At 34.3% G+C, this 24,194-nt stretch overlaps 2 protein-coding genes across 2 annotated transcripts in view; one reads left to right on the forward strand and one right to left on the reverse strand.

The window, feature by feature from the left end:
• The window catches only part of LOC113800163 (putative ATP-dependent RNA helicase TDRD12), a gene marked incomplete at its 5' end in the record, with an annotated part of 14,223 nt that extends 1,406 nt beyond the window's left edge, over positions 1–12,817 (forward strand). Inside the window, 14 exon segments of the mRNA XM_070143860.1 lie at positions 135–235; positions 575–769; positions 1,122–1,201; positions 1,926–2,176; positions 2,294–5,536; positions 5,691–5,840; positions 6,075–6,171; positions 6,341–6,493; positions 6,684–6,824; positions 7,145–7,258; positions 8,031–8,545; positions 9,046–9,170; positions 9,363–9,470; positions 9,663–12,817. Coding sequence (XP_069999961.1) covers positions 135–235; positions 575–769; positions 1,122–1,201; positions 1,926–2,176; positions 2,294–5,536; positions 5,691–5,840; positions 6,075–6,171; positions 6,341–6,493; positions 6,684–6,824; positions 7,145–7,258; positions 8,031–8,545; positions 9,046–9,170; positions 9,363–9,470; positions 9,663–9,778 — 5,389 coding nt within the window. The 3' untranslated portion in view covers positions 9,779–12,817.
• Positions 12,818–15,070: 2,253 nt separating this feature from the next.
• Positions 15,071–23,890, reverse strand: Syx16 (syntaxin 16; the record flags this gene model as incomplete). The annotated part of the gene is given in 5 exon segments (XM_027350891.2): positions 15,071–17,417; positions 18,280–18,424; positions 19,096–19,198; positions 19,342–19,498; positions 23,645–23,890. Coding segments are annotated over 5 exon segments (834 nt in total), but the record flags the coding sequence as incomplete, so codon positions are not given.
• Positions 23,891–24,194: the final 304 nt, after the last annotated feature.

The raw sequence follows: 24,194 nt of genomic DNA on the forward strand, positions 1-24,194 counted from the left end.
CCAAATCGGATATTCATACAAATATAGTTTATTTCTTAGAGGAAATAGATTTAATAACCTTTCAAAAATATAGTTTAAGAAATGAGTGTCCAGAAATTCTCTAGATTTTAGATTTATGTGATGTGTTGTTGCAGAGAGAGCAAGACTTGGGACCCAGCTGCAACTGTTTTTGTCAAGAATCTTATTCAGTTCAAACCCAAAGCAGAGTTTTTGCCACTGCAGAAAGGAAAACATGGTAGTTTAAAAGTTGTCTTTGGAAAGAAAAGGCATGATTTACTTATTGTTTACCATCTTAATTCAAAGTACATAAAAAAGTTTCACTTAATACAGGTAAAAAGGTACTCTTTTAATTCACATCCAGTGTTCTAGTATTTATGCATTTCCTAGGAAAAAAAGTTAAATGGATGAATTGTATTTGATGTAGTGCATTCTCAAAATTGCAAGCAACATACCAGTTTAGAAAAATTACATAGAAATTTATTGGGTAGCTTGATATCATAACTGTAGTAGATATAGTTGCATATATTTCATATAAACAATGTCAACTTGTTAGTAGCAGAAAAAATAATTGCAGGATGTTTCCATGGCCTGTTAACCCTCTATATTAGGATAGAGGTTTGGGAAGCAATACCTGAACTAGCAAAGATGAAGTGGCCAAAGGAAGACGAGGAAGAAGTAGCAGTGGACCTTGCCAAGCTGCTGGTAATGTGCGACTTTGCAAAATTTGCAACTGAGCTTCTTGGCAGGATGAAAGGGAGAAGTGGTGAAGGTGAGTATTATTATTTTTTTTTTTTTTTCTTTTCTCTCCCTTGACCTTTTCTTTTCTTTTCTTCTTTTCTTATCCTCTCTCTCCATGTATTCTCCCTTTTTCTTGCCTTTTCTTGCTATATCTTCTTTGTTTTTATTCTACTTTTCCCTTCTCAGCTTCTCCCTTTTGCATATGCACTTTATCATTGTACCTTTATGCCACATAAAATCAGGGTTTACATAAATTCATGAGTAACTCTGAAGAAAAAGAATTAGATGTTTGTTTGTCTTTTTTCTGTTATTTTGTTTGAACATTTATTTATATCCAGTATCCATAACATATTTCTTACCATTTGACCTGCTTTTTTTTAAAGAAAATTCTGAAGAAGACACAGTTAGCAATGAATCAGAATTTGCAACAGAAAGCAGGGAGGACTTTCAAGGATCATCAAAGGTGAGAATGTGATGAGTAGGTTTTGTGAATAATGCTGGGAGAAGAATTCACTGTGGTATTGTTTTGGTGGGTGCCTCTACGGGTAGATAGCTCCACCAGTGCTCTGCCACCAAGTAGTCAATTTCTAGACCTCATTACCTCATCTTATTTCACCTTTCCTTGAGTTTTTGTGTTTTTTGTTTTTTTTTCTCTATCAGATCTATCAATATGGAGTTTGTTATTGATTATTATTATAGAAGTTATAACATTATGATATTGTCAACATTATTAAATGCAATATAAGCTAGAAGAGAATATTCCAAAAAATTAAGGGAAAGGGTTGACCAGAGATAGGAAATGCCAGTAATTGGCTCATTGCAGACTAAGTACATGTGGAGTCATCTGTGTGTAAAGTTAATGAACAAATTAAACTTACATTGAGAATTGCATGTCTGTATATGTCATCCCCAACAGGATCAGGTTATGATTTTTTATAGGGATTATTATGTTTTATCTGTAAAGTTTTGTGCCATTTACTGTATTATTGTATGATCTGAAAATATGATTATTACTCCTTCAGATGTGGAAGAACCTAAGCCTGTAATATATTTTTCACACTAGGCCTTCAGATGTGGAAATATGAAAGTCAATAACATGTTTTTCATTTTTTTAAAAATAAGATAAGATAATAAATGCTTGATAATTTACAATAAAAAGGTAAAATTAGATTATTTTTCCCCAACAGTTAGAGTTTAAGACTGGAAAAAAACTGGTATCAAGAAGTCGAGGGTTAACTCGAATGATTTGCCATAAAAGTGGCAGCAGCAGTAGCACAAGCAACCTAGAATCAAGTGCTGAAGGACTTGATACATCTTTTCAGTCATCTGACCGTGGTAGAGGCCTGATGAGCATGTTGGATTTTTTAAAATGTGGAACCTCAACTCCCCTGTCAGTGGGAAGCTCCAGTGCTGATTTGCAATTGAGTTTGTCAAATGAGTAAGCATTATAACTTTGTTTCCATTACAATAAGTGGTTTACCATATTCACATTAATTTTTACACATATTTTTGTATATCATTATGGAAATTTTTATTTATATATTCATGCTTTCAGAAAATCTGGAAGAAGCCCAAAGACAAAGTTATCTGAATTGTCAGGTGAAGCTGAATGCTCGGAACTTGATGCAGCTTCTACTTTATGCCTTGAAGAAATTCCTGTTCCTGCATCATCAGGACAAAGAAGCTTAACAAAAGGGTTATTTCCAACACAGAATGAAGAAATTAGTGCTAGTAACAAGTCCAATCTCTCATCATCAGAAAAGAAAAGTGATGGGAAACAGTCCTTGGTGGATGAGATTTGTTTGGTAGATTCTTCAGCCATAAAGACTGTTCCTGAGTGTAGTGTTAAGGTATCCCCTCAGAATGATGAAAATTTTACAGGAAAATCTGGACAAAAGGAAGAATTAAAGGTGGAATCACCTGGTGGAAGAGGATTATGCCTTAAGCTTAGCATATCTGGCTTATCTGATGTTAAAGGGGTGAGCAAAATTTCTGACTCTAAAGAAAGTCATATATTGACAAAGAATTCAGAAAGCATGCAAAATGAAAAGTGTAAGAAGGAAGTCATAGGTATGCATGAAAATAATAGGAAGACTATTAACTACAGTGCAAGAAAGGTAAACAGTCATCTTAATGCCTCATTTATTTCAGACTCTCGAGATGTTTGGGACAGAGAGGAAATGGGAGATGTAGAAGAAGAATTGACAATCTCATTAAGAGAGAAAATTTTGCCAGAGGGCCCTTGCATTGCAAAATTATTCCGGATATTTATAGCTGGGGAGTCCCATGTTGCTGAAGAAGAAGTAGTTGTTAATGAGAATATGGTTGATGCAATACTGAATAGTTATATCGTAAATGTACTAAATGATTTAGATATGAGAGCAACAAGACTGCAGGCATATGCTTGGCCAGCTATAACACGTGGTACTTCAGCCATCATTGTAGGAGGCAAAAGGAGTGGCAAAACTCATGGTTATATTGTGCCTTTGATTTCTGTTATACTAGACTCATGGCTGCACATAAGCCGTCGTCTTTCCCAAGGTATTGGGGCTGTTTTAGTGATTGTTTGCAAAGACTGGAGAAATGCTAAATATGCTGCTGATTCTTTGGTTAGGTTCTTACCTGCGAAAATGTCACTGAAAGTCATCACAGCTTGGGGAGGTTGTGGCAATGAAGAGGTAATTGATACCAACTCGCAGTTACTTGGTGGATGTGACATTCTGGTTACAACAGCCCCATGTTTGGTGAGGCTTCTAACAGGCAAAACTACAGAATTTGCAAAGGCCGACGAAGAAGGTGGCACCAAAGCATTTACGTCCCTTGCTAGGTGTTGCTATCTTGTATTTGATGACGTTGATTCAATCTTGGAAAATTGTGCAGTGGAAGTGAAACAGATACTTACTTACTGGGGCGAAGGAAAGAGCAAAAGTGATCGAAGGGATTTTGAACAGCAGTTACTTTTAGTGGCATCATCGTGGACCAAATTATTGAATTCATTGACACAAACAGTAACTCCTCTTCTTGAGCCAATTATTATTGTTGCTGATCCATGGGAGGCTGTAATAGCTACTAGAGTGTGTACCTTTGTTCACAAAGTAGAGAAGATAGGGACAGAGCAAGATAAACTTGTTGAACTTTTACAAGACAACAGACATGGAAGGATTTTGGTGTTTATGGGGGATGATAATCAGGGAAGGAATCTGAAAATATTACTGGATGCTGTGGCTGTATATTCCTTAATTGTAACAAGCTGTACTACAATGTGGGTCATGAAGTCCATTGTCCAGGAATGGCACTCTATAGCAAATGTAGTTTTGATAGTCTGCCAAGAGGCTTCATCACTCCTCCTCATGTATGAATTAGCAAATGCAGACCTCATTATTCATGCAGACATACCAAACTCCATTGGTAATTTCAAAATGAGGTATGCCTTTATGGTGAATAATTTTTCAAAAGATTTAAATCAAGACACCATAAATTGTGAGTCTCACATATTATTATCCAAAGAATCTGTGAAACGGCTTCCTCCTCTTGTGTTTGAAATAGAAAGGGCTGGTAAAATTCCAAGAGAGCTGCAACATGTAGCATCAAAAATTATGACAACTTGTAACCAAGATGATGCTCTTTGTTATTATTTAAAAGCTTATGGTAAATGTTGTATAGGTTACAGTTGTGGATTTAGGCATAGAATACAAAAGTTTGATGCTGAGAGTGTAATTCCAAGAAAGGGTGAAGTTACTTTCAGTGTTGTCAAAGTGATAAATGCATCACGATATTTAGTACGCCTCTTGAGTTTCAGGGAGAAGGCAGGGGTTCCTGAATTTGACTTGAGAGATCACTACCTGAGGTTGTTCATGGCCATACAGCAGTATTTTGCTGACCCTGAAAACTGTGAGCAGTTGATCAGCATAGAACCAAGAATGCTCTGTGCTGTCAAATGCAAGGAAAAGTGGGCAAGAGGACAAATTGTAGAAGTTGATTACTCAAGACATATTGCCATGAGTGTTGTGTTTCTCTTGGATGAAGGAAGTGATGTAACTGTAGAGCAAAATTCCTTATACATCCTTCCGAACCATCTGGCACTGATGCCACCACTTATTGTTGAGGTTTATCTCTGTAGAGTTCAACCCCTTGACTTTGATAGGGAATGGACTTTCCATGCATCAAAGTACATTGATGATATATTCAGCAGCAACATAAACAAAAGCACTTTTGTTGGACAAATTGAACTAGCACTTGGTTCAACACTTTGGCTAAGCCCTGTGACTGAGTTAGCACAGGCAGGTAAAAGTAAAGTAAAGATGGAATCTCTAAGGTCTAGACTTATTTCTAATGGATTTGGAATCAGCAATATTGCTCACATGGAAAAGCTGAAAGAGATTTGTAAAGAAGCAGATATATCCTTAGAACCTGAAGACCTGTCATGTGAATTGTTTAAGACAACTGTGGAAAGGGCACTGGACTTGCTAAAAGATACAGAACAAATTGCAGAGAGCAGTAAGTTGTCTGAATTAAATGAGCAGAACAGCACCAAAAATCAGCCTAGAATGAACAAAGCATGCACTAGAAGCTTAGAACAAGTTGATTCTGTTGAAGAAGACGAGGATATCAATAATGATCTTGAGAAAATAGGAAACTTAAATATAAATGCGGAAAAGTCAGTCAGTCCTAAAAGTGAAGCTATAGGTACTCATTTGTTACAAGAAACTTTGCCCTTGGATACTGATGTGGAAGTTGGTGTTGCAGAAATAGAATCTCCTGACTGGTTCTTTATTCAACGTGCAGATAATTATGAAAGGTACAAGTATCCAGTTGTGATAATTATTTCATGTTTTATGAGGTGATAAGTTTTTACTCTTGTACATTGAAAGAAATGTTTAAATCAGTCTACATATTTTACCATTATATATGTTGGTGCTGTATGTATATATATTTGTCATTATTTTGTGCAGGCTGGATGAACTTGAGTTAAAGGTCCAAGAGATAACCAAGCATTGGCTAACAGACAATAAAGAGAGTCTTCATGAAAACTGCTTGAAATGGGAGGAGCACCCATGTGTTGAGGCTTCTAGATACTGTCTGGCAAAGTTTTCTGATGGCAAGTAAGAATCATCAACAATTGTACGATTTCATGTAATTCATAATGTTTTCTTCCCCTTTCTTTTCCTTTTCTCTCCTTTTTTTCCCTCATCTTTTTCTCCTCTTTCATACTTTTTTTTTCTTCTTTCTTTCCTCTCTTCCTTCCTTTTGTCTTTCCCTAAGCAAGTCATTTCTGAGTATGAGTTAGGACCATTGAGTGCCCTTTACAAGAAATAACATTTTTCAACCATTGCCAGTTACTACCGTGGCTGGGTGGACAGAGTTACACCAGATAACACCTGTAAGGTCTTTTTTGTGGACCATGGAGAGACCCTGATTGTACCTTCTAGTCAGGTGAAGTATAATTTAAGTTTTTAGTTATTTTAAGAAAATAAACAGTATTAAGATGTTGGTATTATACGCAGAATAAAATGGTTGTGAAAAGATAATTTTACACACTATTTTTTTGAGGAAGGAATAAGACTGAAGCAAGTAAGCATAGCATAGGCATGTTTTTTTCTAGGTTCAGTCATGTCCATCATATCTTTTGGACCTTCTCCCTGCACAAGCCATTCCATGTTGTTTGGCCAGTTTTACTTATCCAACAACAAAATTAAAAGATGTGAAGAGGACTATGGAGAAGTTGGCTGATTCTGTTGACACATGGATAGCAAAGGTGATTATTTGGTCCCTTTTCTTTTCATTTCTCATGTCTTATGTTTTTGTTAAAGTTGTTCTAACTTTTTTTCCTCTTCTTCTTCAGTCTCTGGTAATTGCCTTAAACAGCATTCTTATGTGTGACCAATTTTCATTGTGAATAGTAGTGATAATTAAATAAATTTTGGTAATACAAGTTGTTCTTCCAGGTTTTAGAAACAGTTGAATCAGAGGATGGGAAAATGTACAGGGTAGAGTTAACTGATAACTCAGTGGAACCACCAAGGCAGATGTCAAGAGAGCTCATGAATGCACACCAATCATTGAAGAAGAATTATAGGGAAAAACAGGTAGAATATCGTAGTGTAATAATTTAATTGATATATTTATGTTTAATGCTTTGTTTTATTTTCTTTTTAGTTTGTTTTTAGCCAAGGGTATTTACATTATTTGACAAAAGTGGTTGCAATTATTTTCATCTGTAAAGCATAGTGAATTGTAATCAACACTGTTGACATTTATACTGGAAGTGTCTGTATTAGCTAAAGTCATTGGATTTTTTTTTTTTTTTTTTTTTTTTTTTTCGTTTGTTATTTTGTTTAAGATAGATTTTAGTTTCAGCTTATTTTTTTAATTATTGATATCTATCATTTCCTTTTCATGAAACCAGGACAGGGAAGATATTGAAGATAAAAATCATGTGGAGTCAACAGGATTGCTTAATGCTTCATGCTTAGACAAAGAGGAAGCAATGACGTTCTTACAGAATTTGCCCAATTTCAAGGTTTGTATGAACTATGGCCAATATTTTTTACATACAGTTTGAAGATAATGTATGATTTAATTTGTTTTATCAATTTTACTTTTTCAAAGTTCAGTTGTGCTACCAAATATAAGGTTCTAAATGAGTAAATTTCTAGTTATTCCAGAGGCAATAGTAATCAGTGTCCTTTTGTTTATTAACAGAGCTCTCTTTGTGTGTGTGTGTGTGTGTGTCTGTGTGTCTGTACATGCATGTGTCTGTGCATGTGTGTATGTCTCTGTCTGACTGGGTCTGCCTGTGTGTTTTTGTCATTTCTGTGATTACACTAGGAGGACTATTATTAGGGAGTGTAGATCATTGGTTAAAAGGTACTTCAAGGGGAATTTCAACTTGTGTTTTGACCTATGTAACAGTCTCTGAAAAAATAATCCATATGTAAATTAAAGCTCCACTGTACCTTCATTGTGTATTATATTGGGAATAGTAAACAAAGTATTTTTATGCAAATGCAAAAGAAAAGGATTGTTTGATATTTTTGATTGCAAAGCAAATAAATGAATAAGAGATCCTATGTCTTTATAGTGAAGAAAAACAATTATTTAGCATAATTGTAATAGTCCTGAGTGATAAATTATTTTCCCATCACCATGATAGAAAGTATTCCTCATACAAATGCAGTAGTTTGTCTCTTTTTATAGGAACATTGAATATCAATAGTAAGTAGCACTTTGTGAACAGAAAAGTACATGTGAAAGACTTTTTCCTTAGATTAACTCACATATCACTGTTACAGGAATTGTCAAAAGCAATCAGGAATAATAATGCAGAAAAAAAAGTCCAAGAAGAAACTGTGGCAGACCTTCAGAATTCATATGATTTGCCTGGAGTTTTACAAACTTATAATACCCTTGACAAGTCAGCTTGCAGTTCCAGCAAACAAGAAGTGGAGTCAGGGAAAAATGAAAATGCAAAAGAGAAAGAACTGACACATCACAGAAAAACAGAAAAGGCCTTTGATTCATCACCAGAAAATGCCTTTAATCAGAACCATAAAAATTTTCACAAGGCACATATGCAACAAGAGAGCACTAAACCTTATGGAAAAGCAAAACCGTCAAAGGCTGATACAGACTTGTTCAACCAGCTATGTCTACTTGTGCCACCGCTTGAGGCTGTAAAAAGCATTACACGTAGGTTATATCCTGAGACAACCTGGAGTCAGACGGACAGCTTGGTTGTAATCAATATACACGTGCCAGGAGTTGAGCACTACAAGTGTCGGTTTTCAAGGAATCATTTGGCCTTTATGTAAGTATTATTTTGTTTGATTTGTTTCTAAGTAGATTCATTATCAAAATTCATTACTTTGTGTCCCATAGTAGAAATAATGTAGGTTCATTAAATCTTCATATGGAATTGTCAACCCAGTAACAACAGGTGTCTCACATGAGACACCTGGAAAAAAAAAATTGCTGGCGTCCCACCAGTGTGATGCTGTATCGGGGCTCGCTCTCCGATACAGCCGCCCGGAAAATTTCGGCTTCAAAATATACCGGCGGTAATGGGTTAGAGAAGTACCTTGACTGCATTATGTTTTTATTGTTTTGAACTTCTTTTATCATTTTTAAGGGTGATCTACACAGTCATCATTGCTCCTAAAACAATTTAGTGCTTTGGAGAAAAGTAGTATTAAACCAAAATTCAGAACATTGTGTATGAATAACTTAGGAATAAGTATTTTAAGTGTGTTTTTGTCTTTGTTAGCATGATAATTTTACTTTGTTTGTGTCTCTCCTTTTCTCATGCAGGACTGTTGTCAGAGAAAAATTCTATGTTATTGAAGAGACTTTGGCAAATGAAATTGAGACAGATTCATGTTCTCTCAAGTTAAAAGGCATGACTGTGCATATTTACCTGACCAAGAAATCAAAATGTAAGTCTTTTATTTTTTGTTCTCTTACTTTGAAAAGTTTTTCCACTTTCTTCCCATGCAGTATGTTTTCCTTGTTTTTTACATAACCAAAGTTCAGAATGTTAAATAAATTATTAGATGATGCAGGGAGATGGATGTAAAAAAAAATTATGATTTTAAACATTATTGATGATTATTATGTGGTATTTATAGGTACATGGCTCCTCCTTTTTGCTGAGAAGATGAAACGTCCATGGTTGAAGATGGCCTACCAAGGCTCAAGCTTAGACGATGAAAAGTCATCAGTATCTGCTCTCAGAAGTAAGGTCAAGTGCATTAATTTAATAGATTTCAAGATTGTGTGAGTGTGTGTATGTGTATCAATTTTATTGCGTATTATTACTAAAATGTCTATTTTCATGAGAATTGATAGAGTTGAATGTAAAAATTTATTGGATCTAGCAAAATGTACATATAAAATATACACATAACTGATTATTTTTTGTCTTTTAGAATCATGGACAGACTTGCAGATTGATGAGAACAGCTATGGAGGATACCCAGCTGGCATGAGCGACAGTTCAGCAGATAGTCAGTCAGATGAAGATATGGATGACTTAATCACTTGATTGACCATGTGAAACCTGTTTATCAGTCATGTTGCATGCATTTATTATCCAGATGAAACTGTGGAAAGAATAACAATCTACTTTGTTAGTTAGGAGTTGTTAAAAATATATAATGGCCATGGATATTATTGTATGAATTAGTGAGACTGATTACAGCCTGTTATTGCTGGGTAGGCTCTGTGCAAAAGCGGAATTACAGGTTCACCAAAAATATATTTAGTATGACATTACTTTCTGCTAGATTGGCCAGTCTGATAAAGGGGCTATCACAAGAGGGCAAAGTTTCATGTACTTCCTACCTTATGCAATTTATTATCCTATCACACAAATCCATACATTTCAATCTGTACATATATTTGTGCTCAAAGACTTTGTAGGTACATCTAGAATGGTTTGAAAATTATTCCAGATTTTTCTTTTATTATCTCATTGTTGATTTCATAAGTTGTGTCTGCTGGACTTGTTCCCATTATTATTAATTATTTTTTATAAAAAAATATTTCTACTGATAATTTGCAATTTTCATACCAAAGCTCTGCATTGAACTTTTATAATAGTGTATTAGAAATGGCTCGCTGGATATTTTTGGTGGACATAAACTAATCTGTACAAATTTGTAAAGTATGCTTATAGAATGAAGAAATATGCAATAAAGTGCAAAAATCAAGCTTTTGCAATACTAATAACAATGGACAAGTAAGTCAGGTGATTAGTATTTTTGTAATTTTCAAGTAACTATGGCACTTGAAGGAATTTCTTTTGTGCTCATAAAATCATCAATATTTCTATGTATTTATGGAATTATGCAGTAATGTTACAAAATAGCATGTAATTGGGTTTATTGGTCTCGTTTATTTCCTTTCTTAAAATTTATACATTAATGGTATCCTTCAGATACTTTACCTGTTCTCTAAATCTCATTTTTTAAAATTATTTATTTCTTCATGTAATATCTAATCCCAGTGTTCTCGAAGTCTAGACAGTTATTTTAGCTGGCAAAGGTTTCTTAAGATGTTACTCATTATTCCATGAAATAATTTTGAAGCAGATGTGCAGTATTCCATGGGATTATTTTCTTGTAACTCTTAACCCCACGAATCCGGATGCTTCACGACAGTCACGTGGCCCAAAATCCAGTCATTGGGCTTTCGTGAGTTGCCTCAAAAATACAAGCATTAGGCTTACATTAACAGCCTCTTTGCCAAGTGCATGGCTTGTCGGCCAGGCACAAACAAACACACGATAGGAATAATGCAAAAGACCCTTTCTAAATATCAAAGGAGTCTTATCACCCTCCAAGAGGTTTTAACACTCATGGTAAATTATTCCCGTCACCCTGGCCTTCAGCCAAAATGCTCATGACAGCAAGTTCGCCTCACTGCAGCCCACAGCCAGATTTTCCCTGGACAGCATGTTCATTTTACCGATCCCTCAAGCCAAATTTTTTCATGATGTGATGGTTGTTATCTGGATCATTGGGGTTAATTTAACTATGAGACAAAGTTATTTATAATAAGTAATTTTGAATTGCAATATTGCAGGAGTGTTCTCACAATAAGCATTTTCTTTTTTCAAACCTTTAAAAAAAATTTTTTTTTTAATATAGCTATTTGCAGTGTGTCTGTAATGGAAGAAATATAATTTTTTGTTCTTTTTAAAAATGAGTTCTGTAAAATATATCTACAGAGTAAGCTTATAAATAAATATTTTCCATTCATCTGGAAAGTTAGTGAGTTGTTTCCTTCAGAATTACATGTTTAAAAAATTAAGAAAAAAAATGGACAGTAATTTTTTTCAGTTGTATATCAGAGATAAGTTCTATTTCTCTGTATGGTATTTTGTTTATGATAGATAATTGATACTGATAATTGTACTCGAAATTTTCAAGACGAATTTGCAATTTTTGTTTAGTTTATATATTTCATGGAATAATTATCTCAGAGTAATTTATAAAGATTAATCTAAAAATAATAATAAAGTATTCTCGGAAAACAATCTTGACTTCATACAATCATTTAACCTAAAGCACCAGAAAATAATCAGAGCACTGGAAATTATTTTTGGCCAGCCATGCTTAGGAATTAATGGTATTGGAGCCATAAAATAAATCTAAAGGTCAGTCATAGATGTGACACATCAGTACACTAAATAATCCTGTCTGTTTTAAGTAAATTAACACAAGAAATATGTGTTACGTTTTTTACCTAAATTCATATTAACCCCCTTGCACCAGGTGAGACACCTGGAAAAAAAAAAAACATTCCTGGGTGCCCTACCAGTGTGACACTAGATCAGAGCTTTCTCTCTGATTTTGTCAACTGTGGTGGCCCACACCGAATTTGAAGCCACCCAGAAACTATTATTTTTGGCTTGAAAATGTACTGGCACTAGTGGGTTAAAAAAAATTTAAACATTGGTCATTTCAGTTTTAAAATGTTCCATTTGAATTCCATTTGTTACAATGGATATTCTTTTTGCCGCTATATATTGTCTGTTTACTTGCTTCTAAAGCACCCTGTTTGCATGGAATGGCCTGTGTTTCCATCCACTGACAGTGTGCAGGATTGAACACAGGTCAACAAGATTGCTAAATAAGAACATTGCCCGTTACACAGGTGTCTTATGAGAGTTAGTAAAATTTGTCCTATATCCTCCCCAAAAATAATTTTGGTTTATGATCAGGGGCATCATTTACAATTGTTTTATTGGCCTAAATTACACCTTTATAGCTCTGGTCATACCCTAAAAATGCACCTAGGGTTGCTCAATTCAGAAGAGCGTGCAACACACCAGAAACTGATTGTGGTCACTTTACTTACCAACCATGCAAAATGAAGCCCCTGATTTAAAAATCCTAAGTAATTTTTGTATACAGTAGTTACTGGGTTAAAAAGTAAGGGCGGGTATGACAGGCAAAATTCAAATATATTGTACTTTATGTCCAATCATGCACATCAGTGAATCTACTCTCATTGATGTTTATAATGCAGGATGATTTTAAAACTGTTGTCTCACTTTCTAATAAATTGATAATGTCTATACTGTTTTTTCTGCCACACTGTCAACTAGGTGTTTTTGTCACTTACTATGTGTATAGGTATTTCATTAAGAAATCCTATAAGTAAAATGCAAACAATACATGCCAAGTTAAATGATAAATCCATTTATAATAGGCTGCTTAAATTCCTAACTGTCTAAACCCAATCAGTCGGCCCTCTGTAAACATTTGGCATTTGCTGCCAGGTCAATCTCTCTACTGACTTCCTGGTCTGACAGCCTAGAATCTTGAACTACACTACTAAGGGCCGTACTTTAAAAACTTTCGCCAGTGCTGGCGTTCGCCTGGCGAAGCTTCGCCTGGCGAACATCTGAGTGAGGGAGGCCTTACTTTTAAACCCAACGTTCGCCAGGCGCTAACATCTTGCATTCCCGCTAAATGTAGCGCAAATTTGTTTACATCTGCAGTGCACATAACATAACCTAAACTTAATTATTAACCTCGAGAGAAGACGAAAATGTTTCCGCAATAGTCTCACTTTATACTATAACAAAGGAGTTAAAATTTAACTTTATGCTATAACAAAGAAGTTGAAAATATCTTTATACTATAACAAAATTAACTTTATACTTTATGCTATACTACACTTTATACTATAACAAGGTTAACTTTATAGCCCGTACTTTTAAAACCTTTTGCTTTTTCTCGCGTTTTTTTTTTCATTCGCCGAAGCGCTAGATTTAGCAGGAATCCAAGATGTTAGCGCCTGGCGATCCCTTTCGTTCGCCAGGCCTGGCGAACACCTGCCTTAGTTTAAAAGTAAGGCCTCCCTCACTCAGATGTTCGCCTGGCGAAGCTTCGCCAGGCGAACGCCAGCATTGGCGAAAGGTTTTACAAGTACTTTATACTATACTATATCAACCTTATACTTTTATACAAAAAATAACTTTATACTTTAACAAGAGTTTAAAAATTACTATTTTACTATTCCTAACTGATGTAAGATATTGAACTGTAGGCCTACAAGGGTATCATTAAAGACGCCTCATTATAGGGCGATGGAGCACTACAGCTCTGTTTCTATAGCCAAAAGTAAACATGCCGCCATAAAAAACACTTCTGGTAATATTTGTGAAAAGAACATTATCCTTACAACCAAAATAACAACAACCTAAATCTAAATAAGTCATCTCGGGGGTGGGGGGTAGGGGTAGGGGGGTAGGAATACAGCTGATGTCTTAAGCTCTCGACTGGAACATCGAAGGTCTTGAAAAAAATACGTATATACGTTATTTCATAAAAAATTATGATTTTAAGATATTTTATAATTTCAATGTGATTCCTACATCCTATCATACACAAATATGTTACTAATTTATAATTTGAAAGCAAGAAAATGGTATTCAAACAGCTCTCTTTGCCAGGCTGTTCCAATATGATCTTTCGCCAGCCCTGGCGAACGTTCGCCAGGCATGATTTTAAAAGTACGAAATTCCGGATCGCCCGGCGAAACCCTTCACCAGCCCTGGCGAAAGGTTTTTAAAGTACGGGCCTAAGGTATGTAAAGCTCTCTGCAACTTCAGTATCCTCACCGCAAGCACGTACCAACTGAACAGGTTCTTCTAGCAAGCCCCTAAAGTCCTGGATAAAAGCTTGAAAGGACCCCACTGCACCTTACAGCACTTTCAGTACCAATATACAGGCTTGCTATTAACCCAATAATCCTTGTTGGGAATCCTGTCAGTCTCAGGATCTCCAGGAGTGATTCATGATGCACCTTATCAAATGCCTTCTAGAGGGATGGGAAAACTATCAGGAAAACTACCACATATCACCCATAAAAAAGAGAAGGTAAACAAGATTACTGGTTGAGACTTGCAAGCCTATTTTTATGCACACTATGGTTATCATATGAATGTATTGGAAACTTCCTGCCACTCTTGCTCAACTCTGACTGGTTACCACGTGGACAACAATTAAGGTATGTTAGCAGGCACTGCAGATAACAGAAAAGGCCCATTGAGCACTGCTTGGCCAAATGAATGGCACTTAAAAACATGAAAGTTAACCTTTCTGCATATGAAGCATGTCTTAGTATTAACTTTTACCAAAAAACATGAATGGTTGAATTTCATTACCTACATTTCCTTGTTTACTATTCCACAAATGTATGTAAACTATTTTTGTTGCCTACTATCATGACCAAAGGGATTTTAGCAGGTGGTAGGGCAAGAGCATAGAGAGATAAGATGTTTGTGAAAAGAATGTAACTTCTTGGCAACATAGGAAATCAGTTGTTAAATAAAGATTTTATTATCTCGCACTTATAAAGCATCTGAAATTGACAGATTTAACAAATCATACATAGGATACAGTACGGTTTCTTTCTGTACAAATTCACTTACACACCACAGAGTTACAGCTACATCATTTTAACTAGCTTCAGTCAATATATTTTAAGAACATTGAATTTACAGGACAAGATTGAATAAAGCTTTGTGTGTACATATATATATGTATAAATATATTATCAATATAGTACATTTTTTAGAACAATATTAATGATCCAAATTCAATGAGTACTGCATATTACTCGAGTGATTCAGCAAGTTACCACAGTCATTTAACAAATACTTGTGTAACAGAGAAGCAAGAAAGAACTAATCTTAAAAATTATATCAATATATGTGGCCTGCAATTACCACAATAACAGTATTGACTTACTTAGCGCATTAAAGCTAAAATGCAGCAAGACATAATGCTTCCATAAACACAGTATATTATAAGCATGGACAATATTTTCAGAAAATGTATGGCCCAATCTGATATCCACTTAATTTAATAACATAATTCACATTTTCCTTCAATAGTATTGAAAGCTTATACTGTATTGCAAGTGTTTCTATACGTTGAAATCTTGAATATTTGGCTATTAATACGATATCATTTGCTAGCCCATTGCAATAGCAAGATATTTATACAGTATTCACACACCCAAGGACATGTTACACTTCCATCCATTGCCACAGAGTATATTCTGATAGTACTCAGAAATGAGGATAAGCTTAATCCACTGCCGCAGGAGATGGTATGTACGTAAATGGCACGTCTACTATGATTTTAGTTAATTAATTGTTTCTGCAGAGATGGTTCCACAAATGCTTTGTCACCAAGGAGTGAATTACTAGTCCTACCTGTCCCACCTGTCTGCCTTTTTCCTTGATTTTTAAAAGCTTGTTGTTTTATATATTGCTATTAGTATTGTTAATAACATTAAAATATTTCAAAGGTAAATAATAATAATAATAATAGTAGTATTGATATTGATATTAATAGCATTAGAAAAGAACATTTTTCCAAAACACTCCAAGAAGGGGGAAATTAGGGTGTCATTTTAACCTACTAATTAACTCCTTGATTGTTGAGCAGCTGTGGAGTCAATCTGTGTGTGTGTGTGTAAGAAAGAAAGAAAGAAAGAAAGAAAGAAAAAAAAAAAAAGACTACTACTACATTACATTTTCCTGGCGGTAATGGATTATGTTATAACTCACATCCATCTTATATAAATACAAAATAAGGAAACATGATAGAACATGTTTTGGCGAAAAAAAAAAAAAAAAAAAATCTTCCCAAGGACTCCAATGAATTATTCTTTTCAAATAATGAAAAACAGTAAAAGCAAAATTAATATAAATATATCAAATATTTAATAAAATGAACACTATCCTAAAATAAATCATTCCAACCCAATTGTGTTTGATAAATTGATACCATATCAATGTGCAGCAAAATACTGTGATCTCAATTTGTTCAAACATAACATTCTGTAAACCTTTGGTGAGAAAAAAAGAAGAAAATTATATCAAAATCAATTGCGTAACCTTTGAAAAATGTCCATCAAAAGGTATTAGACTCTGGTAAACTCCACGCACTAGAATAATGAAAAATATCTGTTCATTGGAAAAGACATTTCCCTGCCTAAATACAATATTAATAGTGCCGTTTCATAAATTAAGCAGTACTACAGGTCACACGGCTGACCATATACCATGTACATTAAACCAAGATGTGTGATTACATTCCTGACCAACTAAAAGCTTAACAAAAAGATCCTCATCTACCCCATATACTGGCCCCTTGTAAGATTAACTGAATATGATTTTAAGTTTTTGGTATTCCTATATCCTTGAACCAAAAAATACTCTCCCTTACACTGAATTCCTTAAAGAATGAACATTTCAAATATAAAGTTTAACCTCCTTTCTTAATCCTTTTTAGGTAACTTCCTGAAATAATGAGACACCATCATCTGCATAATGCAAAATACCTCAAAAGCTCTACAAGTTGTATCACCTTTAGTAGAACACAATACTGTACTGGAAAAATAGAATATCCTACATTATTTCTAGTATCAATAATTTATTTGACAGATATAAGATCTACAATGCATTATCACTGTTAAGTTTTAACAAGTACCAAAATAATAATCAAAATAATGATTGTGCCTGAAAGCCCTAAAATGCACTTCATGTTGCGATTCTTACGCTGATAATTTTCTGCTTTCTTCAGCTGCTTGGCACCATCTTCGACTTTCAGAGCAGCATGCTCTACATTGAAGTCTATTCTATCCAAAATTGTTCCCTGTATAAAGAAAAGGTAAATCACTGTCAAGAAAAAAGTTATATGACCATACACTACCTGTCAACATTCACTCACATATTGTGAAATGGTATCCTCTCTCTCTGTCAAGATTATTGACAGAAATTGACTACTTAGTATCCCTATCCTTCTTCTTTACATCCACCCACAGCCAGACAGCAATGTTTACTTTTCCAGGTGCCTCATATGTGGGACACGCATTGTAAGTGGGTTAAATTAAATTATATTAAATTAAATTAAATCACACTGAATTAAAAGATGGAAAAAAATATCTATAAATGTATGTATATAGACATATAGATCTATGTGTATGCATATACACATATATATTTTCTCATTCTTCTTTGTACAAAATGTTAGTCACATATATGTCAATAAATCATGCCTATAAACACACTGCCCAAATTGCTGACTAAGGTTGGCTGTAGGGAAGATGGCTAAGGGTGCAAAGAAATCAATTTCTCTCTGTCAGTTACTCCAGCTGAGATAGAGGTAGGGTGTTTTATCACACAATGGGAGTGTTGCCAGGCACTCTGGATGATGGTTAGTGTTAAGTTGTATGAAATGGTCTATACAAAAATGAAAAATGTAAAAGGAGGAGAAAAAAATCAAAGAATGGGACAACGTTTAATCTGCCCTCATAGTTTGAATTCAATTCCCTAGTTTGATTATGAACAAAGTCCTATGTGGATTTTCTACACAATGCAAAAGATATGAGAAATATGAATGACCAGGTAAGACACTCCCATAACTAAAGGGACTCTCACACATAACTGGCATTCTTTATAAATACTTTTACTATCACATTTAGTAAAAAAAGAGGGAGAAAAAAAAAATCCGTTACCTGATCGGTAACCAACTGCGCAACATCCCGGAAGAGTTGATTCAGTTGTATTGTAGACTGTAAAATATGTTGAACTGTCCGATCCCGATCCTGAACTGCTTGAGTGTTGTCAGCCAGAAACATGAGTTGCTCTTGTGTCCAGGCCCTGAAGAACACAGATAATGATAATAATATGATAATCATACTATGTACAAATACTTGCCTTTTACCTTCCTTAGCTCTACTGGCTGCTTAGCCTCTATTAATTATAAGTTATTAATTCAGTCCTTACATACAACACATCCCACTCATCTGAATTTAGATGTCTTTATATACATTTAACATATTTGCTAAGTCCCAAATAAAAGTAGTTAGCATATGATCTAAACAAACCAATCAATATATGGTTGTATTTATTGTACAAAAATACCTTACTTTGCAATTGCACTACCCATCAAGAACTAAAGATTGAAAAAATACTAAAATTTTAAGCAAAATTTAGTTACAGATATTGCTTCCTTAATTAACACACCAAAACATAAATAAATTACACAAATATAAACAAATCAAAACTTTTGCAAAAGCACTGAATTACAAAAACAAAACAAAAAATAGTGTCAATAATTCTGACTATTTCAAAGTCCAGAGATCATAAATAATTTCATAAAACAGTGCATGTAGAATTGTGTCAACCATCTGAATTACCATCGCAGTACATGTATCTGTATGTCAGCTCCTCTAGCCTCATCTATACCTTTGTTTACCTCATAAAGCATAAATCCAGAAGCTATGAATCAAAAGCTGATCCAGTGGCAACACAAGCACATATCTACTTACTGGTGTCTAGAACTGGATCCATCTTCAAAAGTTCCATAATCATTGTCATAATCACCTCCTCCCTCATGTACAAAGGAACTTGTCTTTTTTATGTTGTTCATGGCTGCAGAAAGTCAAATAAAAAGGTTTACATGTGCATTTGTGCATGCATGATTGTGTGCAAGTGTATGGTCTTGTGAAGTATTACACACCCTATCAATATATAGCTAATTTCAAAATAATGATAATTAACCTGACATATCTTACAACTTGTAAAAGCTGAGCAGGTTGTCATGAATTCGTTCTTTACTTCCTGAAGCGCAAACCCAAGTGCCCGAACAACATTCTTGTTTAGGGTTTCTTCTCGACCTCTTGCAGCTGCATGTTTTATCTGGATCATCAACATCTGGCATCTCTCAAGGGTCTGCAGACATTATATAAGACCTTGAATTAACAGCAATATCCCAAAAGTTAAAAACAACATATTTGATTAAATAAAAAATATAGTAATAACATGAAAATACAAAAAATCTCTACTTTCATAAAATTCTCACTACCAACACATATAATGGCACTGCTATTTTTTTTGCTGGTTTCCTTATGCAAATCAACTATGATATTGTAATCAATGGGAAGCACAAGATCCAAATTTCTACATGCCATAAAACAGCCCAACACATAAAATCTATATCAAACAATTAAAACAATGGCAAAAACACTTCCTTACCTTGCATTTTAGAAAGGTTTACATGATAAATTAACTATCCTTCAATCAACTACACCCTCTCTAACGACTTAAGTTCTTGAAGTGTAAACTTGAGAACCTACAACTATCAAGACCATAAGATATGTATATTCTTAAAGTCACTCTAAAATCACCTGCCTGTAGCTCTCTTTATACAATATTCATAACACATTTCATATGAATAACTATGGCTCAAAATCACTCATAATTGTATTTTATTTTAAATATCTAATAAATAATACATAAAGCTTATGGGATGTCGACAACCACTATTAAACTAACAATCTTTTTATCATAACATTAAGTACACTAAAAGTATGCTGTAATCTGGAAAAATAGGAAAAAAAATAGTTAGGAGACAATTAGGAGACACTTTTTCAAGCACTTTTTGTTAATTGCTGAACTGTTTCATGCTATTCTTATCTATCAGCATCCATATATATTAATCAAAGCCTACAAAGCATTTTGTGTATAACTTCAACACTAACTCCACAGCTAATCATGCAAGGCTCAGTGCTCAGTAATTCTAGCAATTTTTGTCGCCTCACATGAAGATTATATGTCACTGAAGGTGAAGAGTCGTCAGTATAGGTAACAAATTACGATTTTTTCAAACTTTGTGTGTGGATACATGAGCATGTGACGCACCCCGGGCGCCGGTTGCCAGATACATAAGGCGCTCCTTTCCGCGGTTTAAATGTCTTTAGTATCTAAATGCCCTCGTCCTGCCACATCCCTTTTTGCTTCATGCATTGTTTTTTTTTTGTATTTTCAGCATTTTTTGGGCTGCTTTTGCAAATTTCTTTGGTTTGTACGATAGTTTAGGCTGCGTTCAGCAGGCAGGCAGCAGCAGCAAGGATAAAGTTTTCGGGAGTACATGTTTTGTTTTCAACCTGTTGAAAACCTGTCAATGTGTCATTTATATATAAGAAATGCATATTATATGATTTATGATGTACTATGATATGTAAATGAAAGGGAACCAGGAGCCTTGACATCTGAAAGTATACTTTTCAGAGAACACTCCCACCTAACCTAACCTAACCTTTACATAAAGATGACCTACAATTACCTGAACAAGGCCTGACCCTCTACCACAGGACTCCTATTAAAGGCCAAGGAATTATCTAAGTAGATATTCATATTTGGTAATCATTGGTATGACCTTTATGGTATAATGAAGATGAATGACAAAAACTGTTATTTTCTCAAAATCATATTTTCATGCATGATAGTAAGATTAACTTTGTATGCAATTACGCAATTTTAATCATTCTTGTTGCAAAATGATCGTCCAGTTCGCTTCTACTAACTGTGGCTAAGTCATACATTATTTCCACCAAATACATTTTTACTGAAAAAATCAATGGCGATTTTCTGACGAAAAAAAATCACTTTTTTTGCAAGGTAACTGAAACATTGTCGTTTCAGATAGATTTACATAAATGCTACATTTGGTACTCCTAATTGTTGACTAACTCTGGTCAGAAGGAAACTGCAGTACTATTCACTATAAGGAAACAATTACATAATTTGTGAATTCTATCATCTTGCTCGTTTTTTTTTTCTAGTGCAAAAATTTACGCAGCTTTTTAAAATTTAATTTGTTGTGCTCAAACATCACATATCAATGCACATTGTGTAAAATTATTAATGACCTAGCTAAAAAACTAAAGCAAGGAGGACCGGATAACGAATTTCGTGATCGTACCGATGACTCCTCCCCTTAACGAAGACGAGTTCATGTGTAAATAACCTTCTGTATTTGACTTAAGGGGTGCGTCACGACGAAAATTTTCAAAAATACTCGAAAAATTGAAAAAATCTCCTGTAATCTCGTGACGTAATATTTTTGCTAAATATGTAAAATTATAGGAGTTGTAACTAAATCTCTGACCCCCCCCCCCCGCCTCCCGCTCCTATGTTTACATTGTCGCGTTCGTGAAAATTTACTTGACAAATTTGTTTTTTTCCATATTTTTTTCAGTTTATTTTGGCATTCTCTGGTAGCTAGCTGGCAACTCTGTTTACCCATCAGCTGATCGCCAAGACTGGGGTTCTGGGAGAAAAAATTCCACCAGAAAATCAGAGAGAAAGGTTGCCAACCTACGGCCTCATCACATAGTAAGGGTACACTACTAACTGTAGATGTTAGTTTCGTATATAATAAAGGTAATATGATAGGAAATACTTCTAAATCATAACTGCAGCAGTTGTTTATACATTTAAATACTTCACGTGGTCAGGTTAGGCACCACAAAGCATGTGGTGAAACAGGCATTTCCACAATCATTTGCAGTTTTTGCCATTTTTGTCTCCCCCTTTGCAAAAGGGGGAGACCATGTACCAGCTACACTTCAAAATACCATGTGAATGCAATAGAAAGCAGCAAGATTGCCACAGAGATTAGAATTCTAAAAAAAAGAAAGAAAGAAAAAAAAAAAAAAAATCGAGGGAAATCCAACATTTCTGAGCCCATTATCTCAAAACTACACTTTTGTCAACATTTGTCAGCATTTTTTAATTCATCCATAAATACTTGGATGATTCTAATGGGGTTTGGATCGTTTAAAAGCTGAATATATTTGTAATAGTTTTCTTAGAGGAAATTTTCATTTTAGGTAATAGTATTCTATATATCATATTGTGATGTTCATAAGACTGGGCATTTAGAAAAAATTAAATTCCCACTAATCTAAAACGAAATTTAAAACTCCGGTCTTTGCAAATTTTAGGTATTGCTATAGACTATTGGTGGTAATTTTTTTCAACAAGTTTGTTCAATGGATTTTAAAGAGGCTGTGATTGTTCAAAAACTATTAGCCAAATGATATGAAACTTGGTAGTGTTTATCACTTTACATCTATATATAACATATTAAAAAATCACGAATATCCAATCATAACTGACGAATTTTGCTCTCGAGCGCGACGGCCCCCTTAAATACATGCACACACACACACATATATATACAAATATATAAATATATATATATATATATATATATATATATATATATATATATATATATATATATATATATATATATTTATGTCTTGTTGAGAAATGAATATTGTCCAGCTATCTACTCACTTCATCTAGCAGAAGCCTTTGCCATTCTTTCCCTCTGTATGATTTACTTTTAACAGTGCAAAAGCTGGCTACGGGAATGTAATCACTACAAACTGGAATGCTAATCGTATCATACTCTCACATAAGTTAAAAGCCATAAAATTAAAAGAAAAATTTATCATATTCAAATGTAAACCCTTTGTTTTGTGACTCTTTTGCTAAAGTAACAGCTGGCATGAAATATAAAGATCTCTATATCAAACAAAGATATTACTATTACCTTGAATTATTTTAAGACAGAGCCATAACTATTTTCACGGAAGAAAGAAAATTTATGAAGATGAGAATAAATATTAGAAAGGAACACCTACACAAAAATTCTACTACAAAATCTGTTTCCATACTATCTACTATCTAATTTTCTAAGTCTTTTGCATATATCTAGTGAGGTACCATAATGATACTGGTAATTGGAGGCTCATTTGCTTAATTTTTTATAGTGCATATACAAGAGCAATTCCATAAAGTCAGAAAAGTTGAAATTATTTTTTTTTTCATATGTGAGAGACATTATAAATAAACCTTTATCTCCTTGTTTAGGCTTAAATCTGCATAACTTATGGAATATGAAGCAAATTAAATGCCAGTACCACCTAAAGACTAATACGTACTGATACAACTCATATTCAATTGCATACCAAGAAATGTCTACTAAAAAATCATAAAAATCATCACATAATCCGGGAAACTGACCCTTCTGATCTCATTGTTGTGTGCAGTTAGTTGGCGTTCCTCTTCGGTGTTGTCATCCAGTGATGGTCGACGCACTAAATTACTCTGAAGTGCTGCAACACGCTTTGTTTTTTCTCGCAGTGTGACAATGTTGTACTGGACCTCTTCCACCATCCCTGCCCAGTCTGGCAGATGACCGTCGCTTAGCCCTCCTACTCCATTCTCTACCTCTTCACTCACAACCAATGCATCCTCATCAGAATAAATCTGCAAAATAAAAAACAATGTAATTCCGCTGTGCAACTACTCTCTTGAATATTCAATATATGCTCTACCACTGATCTGAATTAATCTATCTATGATCTTGGTTAATCTGGAACTATGCCAGAAAAATAGTCTGTTAAACCTACCATGAACTGCACATAAGATATCAAGGCAGCCAAGCCACTTTTACTCTTACTTATTATAAAGAATTCAATATAGAAAAGATCTGATACCATTTTAAAAAGGGTATAAAATATTTATCCTCTTATAAATTCACAAATTTTAACCAAATGTCTAATTATAACCA

Source organism: Penaeus vannamei, chromosome 3 (genome assembly GCF_042767895.1).
Source record: "Penaeus vannamei isolate JL-2024 chromosome 3, ASM4276789v1, whole genome shotgun sequence".
Classification (NCBI taxonomy): domain Eukaryota; kingdom Metazoa; phylum Arthropoda; class Malacostraca; order Decapoda; family Penaeidae; genus Penaeus; species Penaeus vannamei.